This window comes from Amblyomma maculatum, chromosome 8 (assembly GCF_055883805.1).
Source record: "Amblyomma maculatum isolate TAMU_Amacu chromosome 8, ASM5588380v1, whole genome shotgun sequence".
In the NCBI taxonomy this organism is placed as follows: domain Eukaryota; kingdom Metazoa; phylum Arthropoda; class Arachnida; order Ixodida; family Ixodidae; genus Amblyomma; species Amblyomma maculatum.
The window spans coordinates 34,698,956-34,722,321 of record NC_139351.1 but is presented as its reverse complement, the minus strand read 5'-3'; the positions used below and the strand labels follow the sequence as shown (position 1 = coordinate 34,722,321).

Below are 23,366 nucleotides of genomic sequence, written 5' to 3'. Positions count from 1 at the left end.
AATAGAAAAGAAAGAAAAAGCTGCCGCAACAGGCGTCATCCACCACCGAAGTGGTGGCGAAGTAGTGGTGGTGGCATTGTTCTCGCATGCATCCTTTTTTTATTTCGGGCAGTTTCCGGTAAATGCTGAATACGCCTCTTGCGCGCACGTAAAAATATGGCGCGCACTGAAGATGACGAAGATTGGGTTCGCCGCTGGTGTCGTTGCATGCACCAAGGAGAGAAGAAGAAGAAGGACAAGAAAAAGCGTGCCTCGGGGGAGAGGCGGTCAGTGTAGGACTGCGCGTTCTACAATGAGCCCTCCAGCCGGCGCTTCGACCGGAGACGTGCTCTACGCAAACGCCGACAGGGCATCGCTCAACAACGTCTTCTGGTCTCCGCCGTCGTCACACCGCCACTCCCTCCTCAGCAAGCTCGGGCACCCAATGTAAGTCCATAGCTCCCGGCGTAAGGCAACATCTCGAAACTAGGTGTCGAAGCTCAGAGGAAGGGTTTATTCTTAGTGCCCATCTGAAGGCCTAAGCTTCTAAAATTACACAACAATATTTTTATGTACTTCAAGGTCGACACTTTGGGCATGAAAGACAAACAAGGAGGATAGCGTGATGCTAAGGCCTTGTGTGCTTCTCTCTTTGTATCTGTCCGTGTTCCAGCGCTGTTTTAAAATAATGTTCAACCAACTAGCCTAACAAGCCACTTTGCTAAAACCTTCGTTGGCTAGGTACTGTAATGACATCTAGGCTACCGGCCTGCAGTGAACACTGCTGCTGTTAAACTATAGAATACGCATCATGTATCTTTTTAAAAACAGTGGTTTATGTGTGTTGGTGAACCACTTTTAGTGTAGTAACAGTGTAATAGACACCAGATTCTCAGCAGAGGCAACCAAAAGTGTGTTATGGCAGCAGAGTGAACACCAAGGCGCGCGAAACACAGGCGGTGGTTGCAAACACTCAGCTCAGGAGGGGAGTTTACGTAATTTGCTCTGCTTAGTTGCTGCTGACTCGCAGTAGATGGCTGGTTGGCGATGAGTGGGACACCTTTTGTCCTATCCTGCAGTGAACGTAGCGTACATAACAAGGGAGTTAATGGGCACCCTCCAAGTAATCGCCATCACCACCGGACTATATCCACTGCAGGGCGAAGGCCTCTCCCATTATCCTCTAATTAACCCGGTCCTGTGCTAGCTGTATCCACTCGACCACTGCAAATTTTTTAACCTCATCCGCCCACCTAATTTTCTGCTTCCCCCTGCTGCTACGCGGTTACCTTCCCTTGGAATCCAGTTGTGTATTATTAGAGACCATCGGTTATCCTCTCTTCTCACCACATGTCCTACCCACGCCGATTTCTTCTTTTTGATTTCGCCTATAATGTCCTCACCTTAAGTTATTTCTTTTACCCACTCTGGGAGAGGCATGCTTTCTACCTGTTACAGTTACACCTACCATTTTCCGTTCCATGGCTCTCTACGTTGCCCTCGATCTAAGTAGAGCTATTTTCGTCAGCCTTCACGTCACAGCCCCATAAGTGAGTGGCAGTAATATGCAAATAGAACATGGTGAGTACGGGCTGATTGATACATGATGAAAAAGACAATAAAACAGCACCATAGAAGACAGGACAAGACAGGGACGAACACAGCGCATATGCTTGTCCCTGTCTTGTCCCGTTTGCGCAGTGCAGCTGACCAGTCTAATTTTTCAAGTCGCTGATGGCCTTTTGTAGATTAAGATAATCATAAGGTTGTTCTAAGTTCCCGGTATGGTTGAGGTCATTAGGTATTTTGTATACAGGGTGAGCAGGTGTTCTTACGCGATGTCACCTCTGTCGTAGAACAGTTTTACTCTACCTGATCATCACCAGCTGCTATCATCGCTTGCACTGCTACTAAGGCTTTCTCCCCCCCCCCCCCCCTCTTTTTTTTTTTACCGGCGCTATGTCTAATCGCTCTACACTTGCCTGACTTATTGTCATACCGATTGCTTCGGATACTTCGGATGCTTCGGATTGCTTCACATTTATCACGCCTACGGAATACATGTATCTATCTGATCTTCTCGACTGTTCCGGTTTGACAACATTGGAAACCCGTCGAAAAATGCACCGCTTGAAAATGTTATATATTACCATTAACAATCATAATAAACTAGAATTTCATATTTATATGCAGTACAACAGAACACTACAAACTCGGTACAAACATGACAAAACAATTGCAATTCCTCAGTGCCGAACCATTGCATACAAGTTGCCGTTCTTTCCGAGAACGATAGCCGAATGGAATAAGTTACTTTGCGATGTGGTATCCTTATTGTCATCCGATGTGTTTTTTTCTGCAATAAGGTCTTGCCAATAAATAGTGTGGTCGGTTTAATTTTTTGAGCTTCGTTTTTTATTCTTCTGTTTTGTATTTAGATGTAACGCGCTTGTGTCTTGTTTGTTTCTTCCTGATTCGTTTCACAGTAACTTTACTATGTGCCAATGTATGCGTTTTTTTTGTTTTCTTTGCTTTGTTGTCGTTCGCTTTGGTGGACCGTAATTTGTTACCATACGTGATGTACCCACTCCTTCCTTAGCTACCAAAAGGCGGCCGGCAGTATTGAATAAATAAATTAAAATACTGTATAAGTGTGTAGAGTTACTGTGCTACTTTTAACTAATTCGTACTAGTCTTGTCCTCCATACATTGTCCTCCTTGTCTTTTAGTTCGAACGTCTAATTGTTGCCTATGCCAAGTTCTCTTGAGACCGCATCTAGGCTACCTTCCTTCTTTAAACTATTCTTTTCTCGTCATATATTACACTTCTTTATGCCGGTTAAATTAAGTTTATCTCTGACAGCTCTGCTGGTTCTATTGTCTCTATAAGGTTTGCGTCTTTCGTACTCTTGCCATCCTAACATGAGCTTTCTTCTGAGAAGCTTTTCCTGGATCATGTAACTATCTCACGACCTGCTTCCATTGCGAATTCAGTAATGACATCAGCGAGGTTACCTGTCATGGGGTGAACACTTAGATCGTCGCCCCGACTAAAGGCAGATATATGTTCAGTACCCATACTGTGAATTTCTCTAATTTGTCTTATACTGGTGACAATATTGATAAGCGTCTTCCCTGCTAGTTACTTTCATTCCCGCATAACATCTAAGCAAATAACTGTCTAAATTGCTTTATAGTCCATGCATACAGCCGAGTGCAGACAGCATAAAGACTCCATTATACAGTAATTGCTTGACGATGAGGCTGAAGTGACCTTCTTTTGTAATTTTTTTTTGCGTAAGCAATACTACGCCAGGTTTCAGCCCGTCGCGTAAACCCGGCCGGTATCCATGTTTGACCTTCAGAGCGAGCGCAGATGGGGCTCCTGTTCAAGCTGTCGTGTAAACCCGGTCGGTAGCCACGCCACGCCGCAGATAGCGCGCCGTTGCTATAGCAACAAGAGCGACCGCAGATGGGCCCCCTCTTCAAGCCGTCGGGTAAACCCGGTCGGTAGCCACGCCGTGCCGCAGCCTAAACATATCGCACCAGACTTGTCTACACTATACATGCTGAACCTGAGCGCAGCCATGCAGTATTGCTTACGCAACCTACCGTGTTTAACTAAAACTAATTTGTTTCTGCGGCCGGAGTCCTTACGGATCACGCGTCTTGCAATCACTAGAGCGAGGAAGATGTTAGAGTGGGCAGGCAAAATGAAGGAAAATGAAAGCACCAAGCTAGTACTACTGACTGGCACATGGAATTTAAACAAATAGTCATATAACAGAATGAGGCCACGTGCCTATAAGATTTTAGTCGATGAAACAAGAATAAAAAAGAGGATCTACCGTCGGTGAAGCCACTGTGAGGAGAAAGGGGTGGGGATGGGCGCTTGCTCACTGGCGCGTATATTAGTTGATTTTGTCATTTGCGGGGAAAGTTTGGTTTTGGTTTGTGGTGTTCAACGTCCCAAAGCAACTCGGGCTATGAGAGACGCCATAGTGGAAGCCTCTGTAAATTTCTACCTCCTGGGGTTCTTCGTGCGCTGACATCGCACCGCACACGGGTGCCTTGCTTTTGCCTCCACCGAAAAGCTGCCGCCGAGGCCGGGATTTGATCCCACATCCTTCTAATACCACTCACCGGGGCCATTGGAGGTACTAATAACGATAAATAAACAGTAGTCGAGTGCCGTAGCCACTGCGCCACCCCGGCGGGGTCATTTGCGGAAAAAGTTTAGCATGTTTGCTCATCATCGAACTAGAATCCTAAACTTCCCCGCTGAAAGTGGAACATTGCTAATGCCGCTTTCTTGGGTCGAGTCGTATAAATGAATATCTGATCATGCGGATTTTCCAGTGCTTGCTTTTTTTTTTCGCCGTTGCAGAGGCCGCAAGCTTCGGCGCAAGCACCGCGACCCGGCGGGCGACCACTCGCCCGGTACGACGGAGCCAGTTTGCAACCTTGACTACCTCGACTACGAGAAGGATGTGCCTGCTGTAAGTGCTTCAGACCAAGGGAACGGTGAAGGGTTTCTACAAAAATATGAAATACTATCCACTATAACAATATTAAGGCCCCGCAACAACAGCCGTCGTCCACCACCGAAACAGTGGCGGGTGCAACGACGGCCTACAACAGATAAAAATTCTGTGGCAGGCTAGCCCCCGCCGCAAGCGGCGGTGACCCACCTGTCCCAGCCCCATCAGGGGACTACCAGATCAAGTGTACGATGCGCCCGTCTTCTACAGGGAAACCAACCGTCTATGTGTGAAGGCAGTTGCATAGAGACCATTGTAGCATCGTGATATCCCGTCGAACAGCCTTGAATGGCGGGTCTGTTTGGAACATGAAATCGGAGTGTTTCCGCATGACCAAGTACTCCCGCCAAGACGCACCATGCGTACAACCACCCGCAGACTTTACACGAATGACGTGGACGGCTGCCAGCGCCACGAAGCGAGAGTCATTAAGTGTCAGATAATTTCTTTTTACTTTTACAGCTGCTGACGATAGCTGGTATGCATATCGCGTTTACTGCTTTTTCGACTGCGTCCAATCTCCGCGTAGACAACGCATTTATTGCGTTGGCGTTTCTACACGTTTTTATCGCGGATGGAGCCTCACTCGCCAAACTTTGAAGTTTTCTTATCGTGGGAACCATAAATTGCGCGCTAAGATTCCGCAGCTCGCGCGCCTCGAGAGTTTCGTTCGAATACTGCGGATCTAACAAAACAAATTGAATCAGTGAGTGGCTGCACGCTTTGTACACGTGAATAGCAAGAGACAGGACAGCACCAACAATAACTGTCTTAAAATGCTACATCTCCACAAAATTATCAAGCGTAAGTAGACCAATCCATCTAGCCACAGTCCGGCCAAGAAACCGGGTTCGCTGTATTCATAAAAGAACAAATACTAGGGGGCACTTTGGATCACTAAACTGCGATGAGGCGAAAGCCTCGATCGCCGGTTTTCCGGAGCCCTCCACTACGGCACCTATCTCTGTTTTCTCTCCCACCTTCGCGATGACGCGATAGCGTAAGCTACCAGCCAACATATTGTTACGTGGTGACAAGCAAAGAGACGGCACAACATGGTGACATGATGAACGATAATTTTATGTCTGGCCTAGCGCAAGGGCTCCTCTTGCGCCACTGCCGATCTTTTTCTTCGCAACACTTCCCGGGGCCACCAAGCGATCGTCCCGATCGTATCGTTGAAGTCGATAGTGAGGGCAGGGTACAGATGTTCAAGAAAAGATAGAAGAGAATGATGCGCTTGCCAACACGATGACGATGAACACGATGATGCTTGGGTGATTCGCCTCCCCTGGAGCTGTTCAACCATCCGCCACCAGAGTCCATGGGACCGCTGACTCGAGTTCGTGACGAGCGGCTGAGCGGGGGTTGCGTGTATGTCCGGTTCCTTTGGGTTTTTCGGGTCTTTCGGGTCCTTCGTCTCGGGTCTGGTTGGTCTGTTTGTTCTTGTCTTCAGATCCTGGTTGGGGGCTGGGCAGTGGTAGTTGTTCAGGTCTGGGCTTGAAGGGCTGGGTCGAAGCTGCTCGGCGATGTCCCAGGACCCCCGGTCGATAGTCCCGGCTTGAAGATGGCATCGAAGCTCCAAGGCGAGGATGTGGATGACACACCCAGCACCTCCACCAAAATGTTACGTGGTGGCAAGCAAAGAGACAGCACAAAATGGCGACCGGATGAACGATGATTTTATGTCTGGCCTAGTGCGAGGGCTCCTCTCGCGGCACTGCCGATCTTCTTCGCAACAATATAAAGCCCCGCTTTAACATAACCGTATGAGCGTTCCTGCGTGGCCTAGGGATAATGTGAATGCAAGGGCCCTGGAAGGATGATCCTGATATCACACTCCCATATGAAAGGAGAGGCCCGAGTTGGAAGCTCCTGCCAAACGTGATGTCAAGAAGTCTTACGTTCAGTTAGTGCTCGGCCATGTCAGCTGCCAGCTACAGCCTCCTACATAACGAAAGCGTTACGGACGGATGGCCGGACACGATCCACGAGCGTGAGCCATTAAATGCTATCGCTTCAATATAATCGCATATTTTGGCTATGTCACTATACAAACACTCACCGGAAAAAAGAGGGCGCGCAGCTCAGTTAGAGAGCAGACGCTATCGTATGAACATACTGTTCGATTCCTCTTGTCCACCTCTCTTCTTTTCAACGAAACGAAAATACTGTCCAAACACGTCAGCGTCGCGGCAGGTGTCATGAAGGCGCCTTCAATCTAACAATCAAGAATTAAGAAATGACTTAGTGCCAGTTTATTAATGGTTATGGGGGAGAATATTGATTAGGCTGAAGCCACGCATGTATAAAATCATGTCTCTCAATATTTTTTTTTTGCATCAGCGTATTGATAAATTCAAATACTTAAAGAGCTATTGCATTACCGAGTGCCGCAAGCGTCCGCCATTTCTCTCTCTTTCTCTCTTTGTATCTTCATGGCGGTTACTCCTATAGGACGAACGTTACAGTCCGCCGGAGAACGATGTCGGGCAAAAAAGTAGAAACACATGTAGAACATCCGACATATCCAAAACAACGCTAATGTCCAACGCAGATATGCTTGGAACTCTGCCATCGGCCCTCATACAATTATTTTTTCACTTCAGCACAAAACTTGTGAAACTGTGCTCCTCATGTGACAAGAAAGGGCCGTTGTTCCTTCAGCGGGTTCTTTTACAGAGAAAGCAGCAACTTCGTAGGTTCTCTCGTTCAAGAAATATGAGAGAATAGGAAGCTGGCGAGGTGGTAAATAAGTGCTCAACATTTTTTACGGCTACCTCTCAATCAACTTGTAATCTTATTAACATATCTCATTTCTTTTACATTACAAGAATTTACCTGATTGGACCTTATAACCTCATATTTAGTTCGTTATATTATCTTAGCTAATCCTCTTTGCGTCGTACCACTTGTATTGACTTTCTTCTGTTTGCTTCATAAATGGCTAGACCTTTCACGCGCCCAGCGTATTTTTGGCCGTGGCGATACAAAAATAATAACCAGGCAAGGAACCTTTTTGCAATATCAAGCATAGGCATAACACCACAGCTCACTATGTTCAGGTCACCGTAGGAAATTCTGTGGGTCCATCCGAAATAATAACAGGGCACCACAGACACACACGAGAGGACACCATAGAAGAAAACAGCCAACGCGCATTAGCCAAGCAGCCATTAGCCTCCTTGGCTAATGCGCGCGCGTACCAATGTATCAGGGAAACAACGCCATTTTATTATCAAAGAAGGCGGGAGAGAAATATTTGCTCAACCTTATAAAGAAAAACCGATCTGTCGCTGAGTTTGAACGGGCTTTTTTTTATTTGAAACACTTCTACTGTTTCGCGAGCCATCTGTTGGCAGCCTCCACCCAGAGTTCTCACGCGCGGAACCGTGGTGCACAATAGGTGCAAGCCGTAGAGTGCAAAACAAGTTTTTCAGCCTCATTGTTTTCAACGTCTTTTGCATGTTCCCCAAGTTGGTCATTCGCACAAGGTCCCGTCTGTTCAGTGTAAGATTTCCTACAAGACAGTGGTATTTCATAGACGACACTGGTAATTTACTTAACGAACCGCTGACAATGCCTCTGACAGCCTTTTTCTCGTGTGTCTGCATGGCGCTGAATACAGCCTGCTTTTATGCCTTAAAACCAGCTATCAAACTATCATCATCATAATCATCGTCAGCCTGACTCTACCCACCGCAGGACTAAGGCCTCTCCCATATTCCTACTATTAAGCCGGTCCTGTGCTAGCTGAATCCACTTGACCCCTGCGAACTTCTTAACCTCATCCGCCTACCTTACTTCTTGCCGCCGCCTGCTACGCTTTATTTCCCTTGGAATCCAGTTTGTTAACCCTAAGCGACCGTCGGTTATCCTCTCCTCGTACTACATGTCCTGCCCATGCCTATTTCTTCTTCTTGATTTCCACTAGAATGTCGGTAACGTGAGTTATTTCTCTGACCCAGTCTGCACACTTCCTGTCTGTTAACATTACCCTTACTATTTTTCGTTCCATAGCCCTATGCATTGTACTCAACTTAAGTAGAACCCTCTTCGTTAGCCTCCACATTTCAGCCCCATTGGTGAGTACAGGTAAGATGCAACTGTTATATACTTTCCTCTTGAGCGATACCGGTAAGCTGCTAGTCATAATCTGCGAGTGCTTGCCAAATGCGCTCCATCCCAATCTTATTCTTGTTATTTCCTTTTCATGGTACGGATCTGCGGTTACTACCTGTCCTAAGTAGACATAATCGCCTACTACTTCCAGTACTTCGCTACCTATGTAAACTGCTGTTCCTTCGCAAGGCTGTTGAACATTACCTCAGTCTTCTGCATATTGATTTTCAAGCCTACCTATCTACTTTTCCTGTCTAGGTCATCAATCATTATTTGCAGTTCATCCCCAGAGTTGCTTAGCAAGACAATGTCATCAGCAAATCGCAGATTACTGAGGTATTCTCCATCTTCCCTTATCCTTAACTGCTTCCATTCCAAGTCTCTGAATACTTCCTCTAAGCAAGCTGTGAATAGTACTGGGGAGATTGTGTATCCTTGCCTAACACCTTTCTTTATGGGAATTTTGTTACTTTCTTTATTAAGAACTATGGTTGCTGTGCAGCCACTGTATATATCTTCCAGCACTTTCACGTACCGCTCATCTACCCCCTGATTTCGCAATGCCTGCATCACCACCGAGGTTTCAACTGAGTCAAATGCTTTTTCGTAGTCAATGAATGCTATGTATAAGGGCTGGTTATATTCCGAGCATTTTTCTATCACCTGATTGATGGTATGGATATGATCGATAGTAGAGTACCGTTTCCGAAAACCTGCTTGATCCTTTGCTTGATTGCAGTCTAAGGTTGTCCTGATTCTATTAGCGATTACCTTTTTAAATACCTTATACGTAACAGACAGTAAGCTGATTGGTCTGTAATTTTTAAGGTCCTTAGAGTCCCCTTTCTTATGAATGAGGATAATGTTTGCATTCTTTCATGGTTCCGGTACCGTCGATGACACCAGGCACTGCGTATACAGGGTGGCCAGTTTTTCTAGCACGATATCCCCCGTCCTTCAGCAAATCGGTAGTTATCGGATCCTCTCCAGCTGATTTCCCCCTTTTCATAGTTTCTAATGCTTTCTTGACCTCGTCCTTCGTCATTGGTGGAACGTCTGACTGTTTTTCCCTACCGCCAATCTCATTACGGTCCTGACTACTTTGGTTACTGTAGAGATCTGTATAGAACTCCTCGGTTACTTTGACTATATCTTGTCCATATTCGTGATGACGTTGCCCGCCTTGTCCTTTATCGCATACATGTGGATTTTGCCTATGCCCAATTTCTTTTTTACCGCTTTAAGGCTTCCCCCGTTCTTTACAGCATGCTCAATGTTCTCCATGTTATACTTCCTTATATCGGCCACCTTGCGCTTATTGATTAGCTTTGATATCTCGGCCAATTCGATCTGGTCTGTTGGATTGGAAGCTTTCATACTCTGGCGTTTCTTACTCAAATCTTTCGTCTCCTTAGACAGCTTACCGGTATCCTCTCTAACTATCCTACCGCTCTACCGCGCACTCAGTAATGATATCTCTGAAATTATTGTTGATTGCTTCTAGGGTAATGTCGCCATCCTCGGTTAGAGCTGAATATCTATTCTGTAGCGAGATCCTGAACTCTTCTGCCCTCCGCTCACCGCTAATTCGTTGACGGGTTTCTTTCTTACTAATCTGTTGCATTCCTTCTTCAGATTTAGACTAATTCGGGACCTCACCATCCTGTGGTCACTGCATCGCACTTTCCAGGTTACCTCTACATCTTGCATAATGGCGGGGGTTGAACACATTATGACGACAATTTCATTTTTGTTCTCCCCGTTAGGACTTTTCCATGTCCATTTCCGGTTCTTCCGTTTGCTGAAGAAGGTATTCATGATCCTTAAGTTATTGCGCTCTGCAAACTCAACTAGTAACTCCCCCCTGTTATTCCTAGAACCAATGCCATAGTCACCTACTGCCTGGTCTCCTGCCTGATTTTTCCCTACCTTAGCATTGAAGTCGCCCATTATTCTGCGTCGTTACATTTCGCATTGCTGATGTTACATCTTCGTAGAAGCTTTCAACTGCCTGGTCATCATAACTACATGTACGTGCATAGGCCTGCACAACCTTCAGTTCATCAATCATTAATTGCAGTTCATCCCCTGAGTTACTTAGCAAGGCAATGCAATAGACCCCTTTCATAAATGTTAAGTCAGCTTCTCCTCTATGCTGCATTCCCCTCTAATGGAGGAACAGCAATGTATTGAAACATTATATTATGGCCATAATTCATATCATTTATGCATCAGAACACATTCGCATAATTGCTCTATTACCACTACATGCATCTGTGTAGAAGCAACATGCGATTTCAGGTCTATATCGCCGTTTTTCTGGCGGCCAGTGACGCCATGTTTGGGGAAAGAAGCAGCGTGGGAAAGCCTACTTAACGATTTTTGCAAGGGGTCCATTAGCGTATGGTAGATCATTGAGGTATTCTCTATCTACCCTTATCCCTAACTTCTCCCATTCGAAGTCTCTAAGTACTTTCTCTAAGCAAGCTGTGAATAGTACTGGGGAGATAGTGTTTCCTTGCCTAACACCTCTCTTTATAGGATTTTTTTTCCTTTCTTTATGCAGAACTATGATTGCTGTGCAGCCACTATATATATATATATATATATATATATATATATATATATATATATATATATATATATATATATATATATATATATATATATATATATATATATATATATATATATATATATATATATATATATATATTTATATATATATATATATCTTCAAGTGCTTTCACGTACGGCTCGTCTACCTCCTGATTTCGCAATGCTTTCATGACCACCGAGGTTTCTACTAAGTCAAATGCTTTTTCGTAATGAATGAATGCTATATATAAGGGCTGGATATATTCCGAGCATATTTCTATCACCTAGTTGATAGTATGGATATGACTGAAAACCTGCTTGATTGTCCTGATTCGAATAGCGATTACCTTAGTAAATACCTTATATGTAACAGACAGTAAGCTGATTGGTCGGTAATGTTTCAGGTCCTTAGCGTCCCCTTTCCTATGAATTAAGACAATGTTTGCGTTCTTCCACGTCTCCGGTACCCTCGATGACACCAGGCAGTGCGTATACAAAGTAGCCAGTTTTCCTAGCACGATATCTAACCCCCCCCCCCCCCCCCCCCCCCGTTTTTCACAAATCTGTAATTACCTGATCCTCTAAAGCTGCTTTCCCCCTTTTCACAGTTAGTCTTTAACGCTTTCTTATTCTCGTCCTTCGTCACTGGCGGAACGTCTGGCTGCTTTAACCTACTGCCAATGTCAACATTGTCCTGTTTACTTTGGCTACTGTAGAGATAACCGATGGTCGCTTAGGGCAACAAACTGGATTCCAATGGAAGGAAAGCGTAGCAGGGGGCGGCAGAAAGTTAGGCGGGCGGATGAGATTAAGAAGTTCGCAGGGGTCAAGTGGATGCAGCTAGCACAGAACCGGGTTAAGTGGAGAAATATGGGAGAGGCCTCCGTCTGCAGTGGGTACAGACAGGCTGATGATGATGATGATGATGATGATGATGATGATGAGAGATCAGTATAGAACTCCTCGGCTACTTTCACTATCTTGTCCATATTCATGATGACGTTGCCTGCCTCGTCCCTTAGCGCATACATCTGATTTTCGCCTATGCCCAATTTCTTTTTCGCTGCTTTAAGGCGTCCTCCGTTGTACAGCATGCTCAATTTTCTCCATGTTATACTTCCTTATATCTGCCACCTTGCGCTTATTGATTAGCTTTGACATCTCTACCATTTCTGTCTTGTCTGTTGGATTGGAAACTTTCATATTCTGGCGTTTCTTCATCAAATAATTCGTCTCCTTAGACAGCTTCCTGGTATCCTCCCTAACTATCCTACCACCTACTTCTACAGCGCACTCATAAATGATATATCTGAAATTATTGCTCATTGCTTCTAGGCTAATGTCTTAATCCTCTGTTAGAGCTGAATATCTAATTTGTAGCGAAATCCTTAACTCTTCTGCCCTCCCCGTCAGCGCTAATTCGTTGATGGACGTCTTTCTTACTAATCCGTTTCGTTGCCTCTTCAGATTTAGAATAATTCGGGACCTCACCATTATGTGGTCATTGCATTGCACTTTACCGATTACCTCTACATCTTGCATAATGGCGTGTTCAGAACACATTGTGACGTCAATTTGATTTTAGTCTTCCCGTTAGGACTTTTCCATGTCCATTTCCGGTTCTTCCGTTTGCTGAAGAAGATATTCATGATTCTTGAGTTATTGCGCTCTGCAAACTCAACTAGCAACTCCCCCCTGCTATTCCTAGAGCAAATACCATAGTCACCATGCCTGGTCTCCTGCCTGCTTTTTCCTTACCTTGGCATTGAAGTCGCCCATAAATACAGTATACTGCGTCTTTCCTTTCCGCATTACCGATTCTACATCTTTAGAAACTTTCGAATGCCTGGTCGTCATGACATGTTGTAGAACCTTCAGTTTATACCGCTTATTAGGCTTACTTACGATGCCTGCCACCCTCTCATAAGTGCTATAAAATTCATCTATATTCCCAGCTATATAATTATTATCAAGGAAACCTATACTCCTAGTTCTCACCTCTCCAGTAAACCTCGATAACACAGAACATGCCCGTCTTTCAGTACAGCATATGCCTCATTCGGCCTCCTAACCTCACTTATCCCCGTGACATCCGATTTCATACCCTATAGGTCCTCTAACAGCACTGCTAAACTAGCTTCATTAGCTAGGATTCTAGCGTTCAACGTTGCCAAGGTCAGTTTCTATCCTCCTCCGCGGGGTCTGGAGCACTTCACCACCTGGGAGAAATGGGAGACCCTGCTACGGACCCGGTTCGGCAAAAGACCGCCACAGACCAAGCTGCCGACGTCATGAACCGTAGGAACATGAACTTTTGAGTGTGGTGGGGCCGTGTGGGGGCCCAGGGGCCTGCGTACCCCGAACTCCTCTTTTAAAATAAATGTTTTTACTACTACTACGTGGCAGATGCTGCGCCTTTCCTTTCCTATGAACCAATCCTTATAATTAATATAGCTGATGGACGCGCCGTATTATGTGAATGAAATCGTGACTTTTTCACGCTCACTGCCTTTTACTGGAGAGGATATTCTACTCTCGGCACTTGTTCTTCACTCCTTGACATTTCTGGCGATGGCTGTCATCGATAGCCAAGTGAAACAAATGTGCTCGCTTCACATTCACGATGAAACTGGCGCTACGCACAGGTGCGGACGGAGAAGCCAGTTTGTGAGGTGTGTCACTCGCACGGCCACCACCCGCCCCATCCGAAAAAGCTGCTGGACGATATGCTCAGGTGTCGCATCTGCGAGAACAGCTTCCACCTGCGGTGCCTGCACGCCGCCGGACTGCCCAAGCTGCCACACGGCACGCGGCTCGACCGCCACGCCTGGTCCTGCATGAAATGCGTACGTCAGAGCGATCGAGGACTTCAAATTCAGTTTACCAGCCTCGATTTTTCCTTCACGTGGAACGATGCGGCAGTAGGCTACATGGCTAGCGTCTTCCACGTAAAAGATGCCAGCAATAGATCCCGTCATCTACATCTCAGCAGTATAGTATCTTACCGGCTGCCGACTAATGTAGGATTTTGGTGCGAGATCTTGCGAAAAAATGGCTTCCTACATTACGCATTAAAAAGCTGATCCTCTTGTAGACTAATTGCTGATGCGCGAAACTACGTATACTCATCGTCAGACCAGAATATCGCGAAAGTGCAGAAGAGCCCTCTTACGCAGATCGCACTCGCATTGCCTCCTTCCGCTTTCATACTGGTATCTTTTACGGTGTTCAGCAGCTATGTATAATCGGGCATGATAATTAAATCGCTAACAGAATCAGGACAGCCTTAGACTTGAATCGAGCAAAATATCAAGTCGGGTTTTGGAAAGAATACTTCACTACCAATTATATTCATACCATCAACCAGGTGGTAGAAAAAATGAGAAGAGTTCAACACTGCTGAACCGAATATGGAGCGGATGCATTAGCTGCCGGTGACCAAGCGTTCTTCTTCTTCTTTTTCGCGGCTGTTCAAAGTCATTCGTGACTGCGGCCATGGACTACGCGACGCGCCGAAACCTGGAGTAGTATTGCTTTCGAAATGAAAATGCCCGGAATATAACCACCCTTTATACATAGCATTTATTAATTACGCAAAAGCATTTGACTGAGTAGAAACATCGGCGGTGATGCAGGCATAGCGAAATAAGTGTAGACGAGCCGTATGTGAAAGTACTGCAAGATGTTTACAGTGGCTGCACCATAGTTATACGTAAAGAAAGTAACAAAATTCTCACAAAGAAAGGTGTTCGGCAAGGAGACATCATCTCCGTATTACTATTCCAGCTTGCTTGGAGGAAGTATTCAGTGACTTGGAATGGGAGCAGTTATGGATAAGGGTAGATGGAGAATACCTCAGTAATCTGCGATTTGCTGATGACATTGCCTTGCTAAGCAACTCGGGGGATGAACTGCAAAGATTTATGGCCTAGACAGTAAAAGCAGAAAGGTAGACTTGAAAATCAAGATGCAGAAGACTAAAATATTGTTTAACAGCCTCGGGAAGAAGAAGCAGTTTACAATAGGTAGCGAAGCAGTGGAATTGGTAGGCGAATATATCTACTCAGGACAGTCTGCTGCGAAGGTGATGCATGTGGATGATGAAAAGTCTTGTGTGAGTAACCATTGTATGCTGCTCCCAACGTTATCTACAGATGGTCTTCGAAATAAATTGCCGTGGCTAACTAAGAACTTGTTGACTGTGTAGGAAACCCTGGAGCTTCTTCTCAGCGACCGCGAGCTCCATGGGGCGCTGGACGCCATGGGGGACGACGTCGCTGATGGCGACCTCACTTGGCCCGGCTTCCTGGCGCTGCACGAGCGTCTCTACGCTGGCGACAGGGACGAGCAAGGCGCGCTGCCACACGATGTGGTCGCGCTGCTGCGTGAGGACTTCGCGCGCTTCGACCGCGACCACGACGGCTGCATCTCGCAGGTGCAGGTGCTCACCCGTTTCGTGCTGCAGCTTCTGCGGCAACAACACGCGGACGTGAGCGACACCCCTATTGCGCTTGTTTTTTGTTTCTTGTCCGCAGTTGTTGCTACATCCGCCAACATGCAGAAGTGTGGCTTACAAAATAAAAGAAAAATAACCAAAAGAGGAGTTTAAAACGGGAAAAGCGGAGTAAATTCTACTTTAAGCGGAGCTTCCTCCTGTCTGGAGTGACACAAGTCTTTGGTCTACGAAGACTTAATTTGATCAGCGAAAATGCTTGCTGCTTGAAGATTGAGGCCTGTAGGGTTTCAAGGGCTAAATATTATAACGAGTAGAAGGCGGCAACCACTGAACGGATTAGTTTGACACAGTGCACTCAGCTTCGTCTTCCTTTTCCTCGGTTAAGAGAGGCACGCGGCATTAGAAGCAGGGAACACAAAGCTGCACACGCGCAAAAGATCGCTTCCTCTCATAATACGGTTTCATCCGCACTACTTGAATAGTTTCAGCACTTGAGCGCTGCCGTATTGAGGGTCGTTGACCCCGAGGAACAACTTCGTAGGTCACGTTACTGAGACGCCGAATGGCCTGGTATGGCCCAAAGTAACGGCGAAGTAGCTTCTCGGAGAGTGCTCGACGGCGCACTGGTGTCCACACCCATACAAGATCGCCAGGCTGGTAGTGAATGTCTCGGTGTCGGAGGTTGTACCGACTGGCATCGCGGTGTTGTTGATGTTGAATACGGCACCGTGCGAGATGGCGCTTTTCTTCGGCCTGCTGAAGAAATATGTCGACGGCCGCATAGGCGTTGGTGGCATCGTTGCGGTGATATATGGGTAGCATAGCGTCCAACACTTTGGTGACAGGACGACCGTAGACTAGCTGGAATAGCGCAAGACGCGTCGTCTCCTGTTCAGCCGTATTTTATGCAAAAGTTGCATACGAAAGGACTTCATCCCACGTGTGATGTTCAATGTCGACGTACATGGAAATCATGTTTGCAAGTGTTCTATTCAGGCGTTCAGTCAGTCCGTTTGTTTGCGGATGGTAAGCAGTAGTCTACGATGCCTGGTGCGGGTAAGACTGAAGAGAGCCTGCATTACTTAGGTCGTAAAGGCTGTACCGCGGTCAGTAATAATAACCGATGGGGCACCGTGGCGCAGTACGATGGTTTTGAGAAAACACTGGGCTACTTTAGCAGCAGTTGTACGGGAAAGTGGTTGTGTCTCGGCATATCGCGTTAAGTAGTCCATCACCACTACTATCCATCTGCTCCCTGATTCGGACGTTGGGAAAGGGCTCAGAAGATCCATGCCCACTTGCTGGAAAGGAGCTGTCGGTGGAGGTATCGGCTGAAGAAGCCCTGCAAGCTTCAGCGGAGGTGTCTTTCGCCGCTGGCAATCTCGGCATATTCTCACCTAGTACTTGACTGAAGGCAGCAACTTAGGCCAATAGTACTTTTGTCGAATGAGTGCTAATGTTCATGTGACTCCTAAATGAGCAGCCGAAGGCTCATCGTGGCATGCGTGCAAGATGTCTGGCCGTAGGTCGGACGGCACAACGAGAAGAAAGGTTTCCTTGTTGTGCTGAAAGCTTCTCTTATATAGGACGCGATTGCGAATGCTGTAGGAGGGTAAACCCCGTGCGAAAGCACGTGGGACAGCTACATTAAGGCCTTCAAGATGCTCTATAAGTGGGCGTAAACCGGGGTCAGCCCGTTGACGCTCGGCCATGTCTGTGGTCGTGACTACAGCAAGAAACAGGAAGTCGTCGTCTTCGCTGTCAGGATGGGCAGCATCAACTAGTGCACGCGACAAGCAATCGGCGTCGTTGTGCTTACGGCCGCACTTGTATACAACCGCAACGTCCCAGTCGAAAAAAACTACAGACCTGTGTCAAAAATACGACAAAATATCCTGTAGTTCTGTCGTAACCATCAGATTTTTCTGTAGTTCTGTAGTTTTTCTGTAATATATTTCTGTTGTCTGTAGTTCTGTTGCACTTTTCAGTTGTAACTACAGAAATTTCTGTTGTTACTACAAAATTTTCTGTTGTCACAATAGGCTTCCCGTCAAAAACCGCACAGAAATTCTGTTGTAACATCAGAAAAATTTTCTGTAGTTTTTCCAACTGGGGTCGTACTCTTGGAGACGGAGGCTCCACTTTGCAAGCCGTCCAGAGGGGTCTTTGAGGTTGTCTAGCCAGCATAACGAATGGTGGTCGCTCACAGTCCTAAAAGGGCGGCCGTAAAGATAGGGTCGGAGCTTAGCTATCGCCCACACTACCTCGAGACATTCCTTTAAAGTGGCTGAATAGTTTGCCTCTGCTTTTTAAAGAGAGCGGCTCGCGTAAGCGATAACTTTCTCGGTGCATTTTGCCACTGAATCAGAACGGCACCGAGTTCAAAATTACTGGAATCATTATGAATATCCGTAGCAGCGTTTTCATCAAAATGGGCAAGTATCGGGGCGGCCTGCAGTCGCCGGCGTAACTCGTTGAAGGCATCCTCTTGATCATCTTGCCACGCAAAAGGACCATTGTCTCGGTTAACAAGCGTAAGAAGCTCAGAAATCGCTGAAAAATTCTCGACGAAAAACCTTTAATAGGCACAAAGCCCCAAAAACCTTCTAACGGACTTTTTGCCGGTTGGGCGCGGGAAGCTTTCCACAGCAGCAGTCTTGTCGGGATCTGGTTTCACGCCTTCAGCACTAATAACATGGCCAAGAAAGCGGAGCTCCGGGAATCCGAAATGGCGTTTCTATGGTTTTATCGTCATTTGGGTTTTTGGGTTGCACGCAGCGCCTGTTGTACCACTCGCAGCCGGTCGAGGTGCTCCTTAAAACTAGCCGCGAAAATGACGACATAATCTAGATACACTAGACACGCTTGCCACTTCATTCAGAGAGAACGGTGTCCATATTCGTTGCAAGGTTGGTGGTGCAGAACAGAGACCGAAAGGAAGCACTTTAAATTCATAAAGGCCGTCGGGGGTGACGAACGCTGTTTTCTCTCTGTCCCTTTCGTCCACTTCTGTCTGCCAGTAGCCATTCTTGAGGTCAAGCGAAGAGAAATATTTTTACATTGCGTAACCGTTCCAATGCGTCGTCGATACGTGTGAGCGGGTAAGATAAGATAAATATTTTATTTCCATTGAACATGGTGGAGACGAGATAAAAAGCCGCTTTTCGCAGCTTGACTGGACCTTTACGTCATTTAACTTACGATAATCGACGCAGAAGCGCAAGGTGTTTTCTTTTTTCTTCATCAACACTACAGGCGAAGCCAACGGGCTGGTAGACGGCTGCACCACGTCGTCTGTAAGCATTTCTTGCGCCTGGTTTCGAATAGCCTCACGTTCCGTTGATGACAGTTGGTATGGGTGTAGGGAAATCGACCTGGTCACTGCGTCAACCATAATGCTGTGTTTGGCTACTGGGGTGCACCCAACTTTCGAAGACGTTGCAAAGCATCCAGCAAAATCTTGAAGGAGCTCTAGGAGTCACCGCCGCTCAACAACCGACAAATTGGGAATAATGTCTACAGTTGATAGGATGTCGGGTGCATCGTATCCGACTGGCGATGGCGGCGCCAGAGTACAGATGTTCACTGGCTCAATAAAGTTGGCGACATCCGCGATGACCGTTCCTTCCGCAATGTGCTGAAACTCGGCCCCGAAATTCGTAATCCAGAGCTTCGCACAATCGTCCCGCAAGCGAACAAGTTCTCTTGCAGCGCAGATCCCTTTATCAAGAAGCAGCCCACGTTCCTCTCTGCCAGTACGTCGCGGTCGCGTGGTGAGTCGTTTTCTACCAAGACCATAATGCTACACCGTGGCGGGACCGTAACGTCAGCAGCCGTAATTCGTAAAGCGGGTGTTGATGAACTGTCGATGCTAGATCTCGCAATGGCTTGGCTCGGCGAAAACGCCACATGTGATTCTTGCAAATTAATTATCGCACCGTTAACCTGTAAGAAGTCCAAGCCGAGTATGACATCTCGCGAACACTGGGTAAGAACAACGAAGTCGACAACATAAAGAAATCCTTCAATTGAAACTCTCGCAACGCATATTCCAGCTGGGGTAATAAGGTGTCCCCCTGCCGTGCGTATCTGAGGCCCAGTCAACTCGGTTATAACTTTCTTCAATTTCCTTGTTAACCCACTGCTCATAACTGAATAGTCCACACCCCTATCAACGCCATAATGAAAAAATCGTCGATAGAAACCAGTACGTCCGAAGCTGCATACTCAGGTTCATCGTTACATGATGCCGTCTGATAGCCGTTATCTTGTAATAAACGTGATGGAGGATGTTCGGCAGTTCGAGAGTAAGCGGCCTCACCTCCGTAGGTCGCTGTTCCTAGTTTTACCGACGGCTCAGGGAGCGGGGGCTCGGCGAGCGGCCAGTGCGGTATGTAGAGGGACATGTACTTGGGGAACTATAACGGGAAGAGGTAATGAGGCGGGACCCGTATTGTGGGGCGTCTGGGGGATCCGTATGCGCCGACAGGTGCTCTTCGATTTCGGGTGGTCGTTCACCACTGCGAGGACATCGTGCACGTGGATGAAAGCTACGAAGTCCGGCTCGGCGGTACGAACAGAACCTCAACATGTGACCGGCCTCACCACAGTGGTGATAAAGGGGCCGCTGGTCAGGGGCACGCAAGACGTCAGTCTTTCGAAACCGCACGTGCCTCGGCTAGAACAGGAGGATGACGCGGGCTTGGTTCAAATTTAGGAGTGTACATTCTGGCTCTAGGAGAGCCGTACCCTCTATGGTGCTGCTTTGGATGAGGCACAGTGGTATTGGCTCTTGGAGAATCGCACAGGGTATTCTGCCGAAGCACGGATGCGTACGTAGGTACACTCGGTGGCGGTGGCTGCACAGCAGGCACTGACGGCTCCGGGACGACTTGCCTAACTTCCTCATGAATGTCCTCCGCGAGTGACGGAAGCCTCGATGATGATGTTAGACCCTGTAGCTGAATTTGTCTCAGCTCTTCTCTGACCCCGGATAGAACAAGCTCCCTTAATGCGTCACCAGAACCGTTGAAGCCTGAACCATAGACGGCCGGTGACATGGCGGACACGTCACGGTTATAGTATTGGGCCCTGTCTTGAAGTGTTTGTTTCATCGTGGTGGCCTCCGCTAGAAAATCTGATGTCGTACCAGGTGGATTGCGCACGAGCCCAGCAAAATAGTTGTTGTTTCACCCCGTGCATTAGGTGGCGCACTTTCTTCTCAGACATATTTGGATCAGCGCGCCTAAAAAGGCGGGTCATGTCCTCGTAGTACATTCTAACACTTTCGTTCGGGGCTTAGCAGCCAGATCGTAGTGCCGACTCAGCACGCTCCCTTGGTCGTTGGCGGTGTAGGTCGCCAACAGCTGGCGACGAAAGAGTTCCCATGATGGTACCGTCATTTCGTGGTTCACGAACCACGTCTGCACCGAATCTTCGAGAGCAAAGTACACATTATGCAGCTTCCTTTGCTCATCCCAGCCGTTGTAGTTGGCGACCCGTTCGAATTGGTCCAGCCAGTTCTCAGCGTCCTCATAAAGCTCGCCATGGAAGGACGGTGGCGTTCGAGACTGGAGGACGACGAACTGGGGTGAGCTCTCTTCGTTAGCCACAATGTTCGTGTTCGATGCATGGTGGTCACAGGCGTCTAGGACAAAGGCCCAAACTCTGGCGACTGACCTCGGAGGCGGCGGCAGGTACTGCGGTGGACCGGTGTCAAATCCAGGTTGTCACACGGCAACTTTCAAGTGCAGTCGAGCTCGAGCCTTCTTGACTTCAAGCTGCTTCTTCAATCTAACTTGACATTTCAAGCACACTGGAAAGCGGTCGCCGACACCGTCGTAGCGCACATGAGGAAAACTCAATTTCTCATTGAAAACGCCTGTATAGCACAGGATGCTTCAATCCTTCTTGAAAACCTCAATGCAGATCGAGTTCAATAAGGATCGAAAGTGACCGTGTGACAGAGGTATTAGTCGATTCGTAGCGATCGGCGACTGAGAAAGCTGTGACGTGCATACAATGCTTGCCGAACTGTGCATGAATTGGGTTGCATGGCAGGCACAAAGGATACATGAAGTTTCACTTGGTAGCTCAATCTATGGGGTTTCACACTGCCAGCGAGAGCTCCAATGTGGCAAGCGGCCGGTCGTTGTCGTGGCGCAGTGCACTGGATGTCGTCGAACGTATTATCACCTTGCCCACCGGAAATGCGGTGGCGATCGAGGAAGTGGAACCGCGCTAGTATACGGCGACAGGAGAGAGAGAGTTTCTAAACGATTCTACGATAGCGGCAGCGGCTTGGTTACATTGTTTTATTGAATCTCTTTGCTAGCACATCGTCTGGGATTGAAGGTTGATGAAAGCCAGCTGCGCCGATGTTCGAATATAAAACATCCACATGTTCACAAAGATTATCAATGCTTTTGAGAAATCATTATTGGCCTACACTTGGCTAAGATCTTTTTTGCCCCTTACAGATTTCTTTTTTAAAGCTGTCAGAGGCACACTGGTGCTCCTTGTGTAGGCGAATTGTAGATAACAGTGTACATAATGTGTCGGAGAGAGTCTGTTATTTGGATGATAATTATACTATTATATTTACACGATTGCAAGGTGCGGCCGTTCTTCAAAGTCAAGAAAACAAAAAGTACAATACCTTCAGTTGCAACGAGAATTAAGTTTATGTGTTATAATAAAGAAATGACATTCTGTTAGCTGGGAACATAATCTAACCGCTTTTGCGACCGTCATGTTATTCGTGATGGGCAAAGCGTGCCAGCTCGGTTTTCAAGCGTATGACTGTTCGCTTGCGAAGAAATGTCGCTTTACAAAGTTTGTAATCAAGCACTTTTGATTTAGATTTCAATTTCAACTCCGTCGGTGATAAGTTTTTATGCCCCTGTCAGCTCGTCAGAAATACCTACCGCGGAAAGACACACAGGTACATAGTATTAAGTATCACCCAAACAATTATTGCCTCTCCCGTAATAGGCAGTAGACGTGACCAGAAAATAGGTTCATTACCAACTTAGCACATTGGCCAGCGCATTTAGCGTCCCTCGGCATTTATTTCAGTACACTGCAGGCCATTTTTTGCGCCAAGTAGGAGTGAAAAACACGTTTGCACACAATATAAGAATAAAAACATACTTACTAGCATAAAAAATTACAACTTCAATTCGCAACAGCGCATACTACCTCACTAATGAAGTCTTTACATTCAAACGCATATTTCTGATAAAAATTTCAGCCGTCAACCGTTCTAGTAAAGAAGCTATGATTAAAAGTGTTCGAGTGGAGATTGGTACAAGCTAGTGTTTGTGGACGGTACGAATTCTTGCTACTAAGGTTGTTTTGATGCATTGTCGAAGTTTAAGTTAGTTTTTACTGGCAAGTTGTTGTAGATGTCAGCCGATTTACTTTCCCTACAGGTTTCCAGTGGTTTAATATTATTTATATGCAAAAATTGTAATGGAAAGTCAGATATCTATTTTATTTTTTCAAGATATCAATCTTTCATGTGCCGGACTGTGCCGCCGGAGTACCCGGGTTCGAACCCGACCTCGGCGGCTGCGTTTCGATGGAGGCGAAACGAAGAGGCGTCGTGTGCTGTGCGATGTCAGCGCACGTTAAAGATCCCCAGGTGGTCGAAATTACTCCGTAGCTCT

The 23,366-nt window shown here is 46.7% G+C and overlaps 1 protein-coding gene across 1 annotated transcript in view; it reads left to right on the top strand.

Moving 5' to 3' along the window:
• Nucleotides 1-292: 292 nt before the first annotated feature.
• Nucleotides 293-23,366, top strand: part of LOC146180878 (PHD finger protein 24-like) — a 67,415-nt gene continuing 44,341 nt past the window's right edge. Inside the window, exons 1-4 of the mRNA XM_084577835.1 lie at nt 293-426; nt 4,367-4,478; nt 13,886-14,086; nt 15,448-15,729. Coding sequence (XP_084433961.1) covers nt 293-426; nt 4,367-4,478; nt 13,886-14,086; nt 15,448-15,729 — 729 coding nt within the window. The remainder of the gene's footprint in view (nt 427-4,366; nt 4,479-13,885; nt 14,087-15,447; nt 15,730-23,366) is intronic.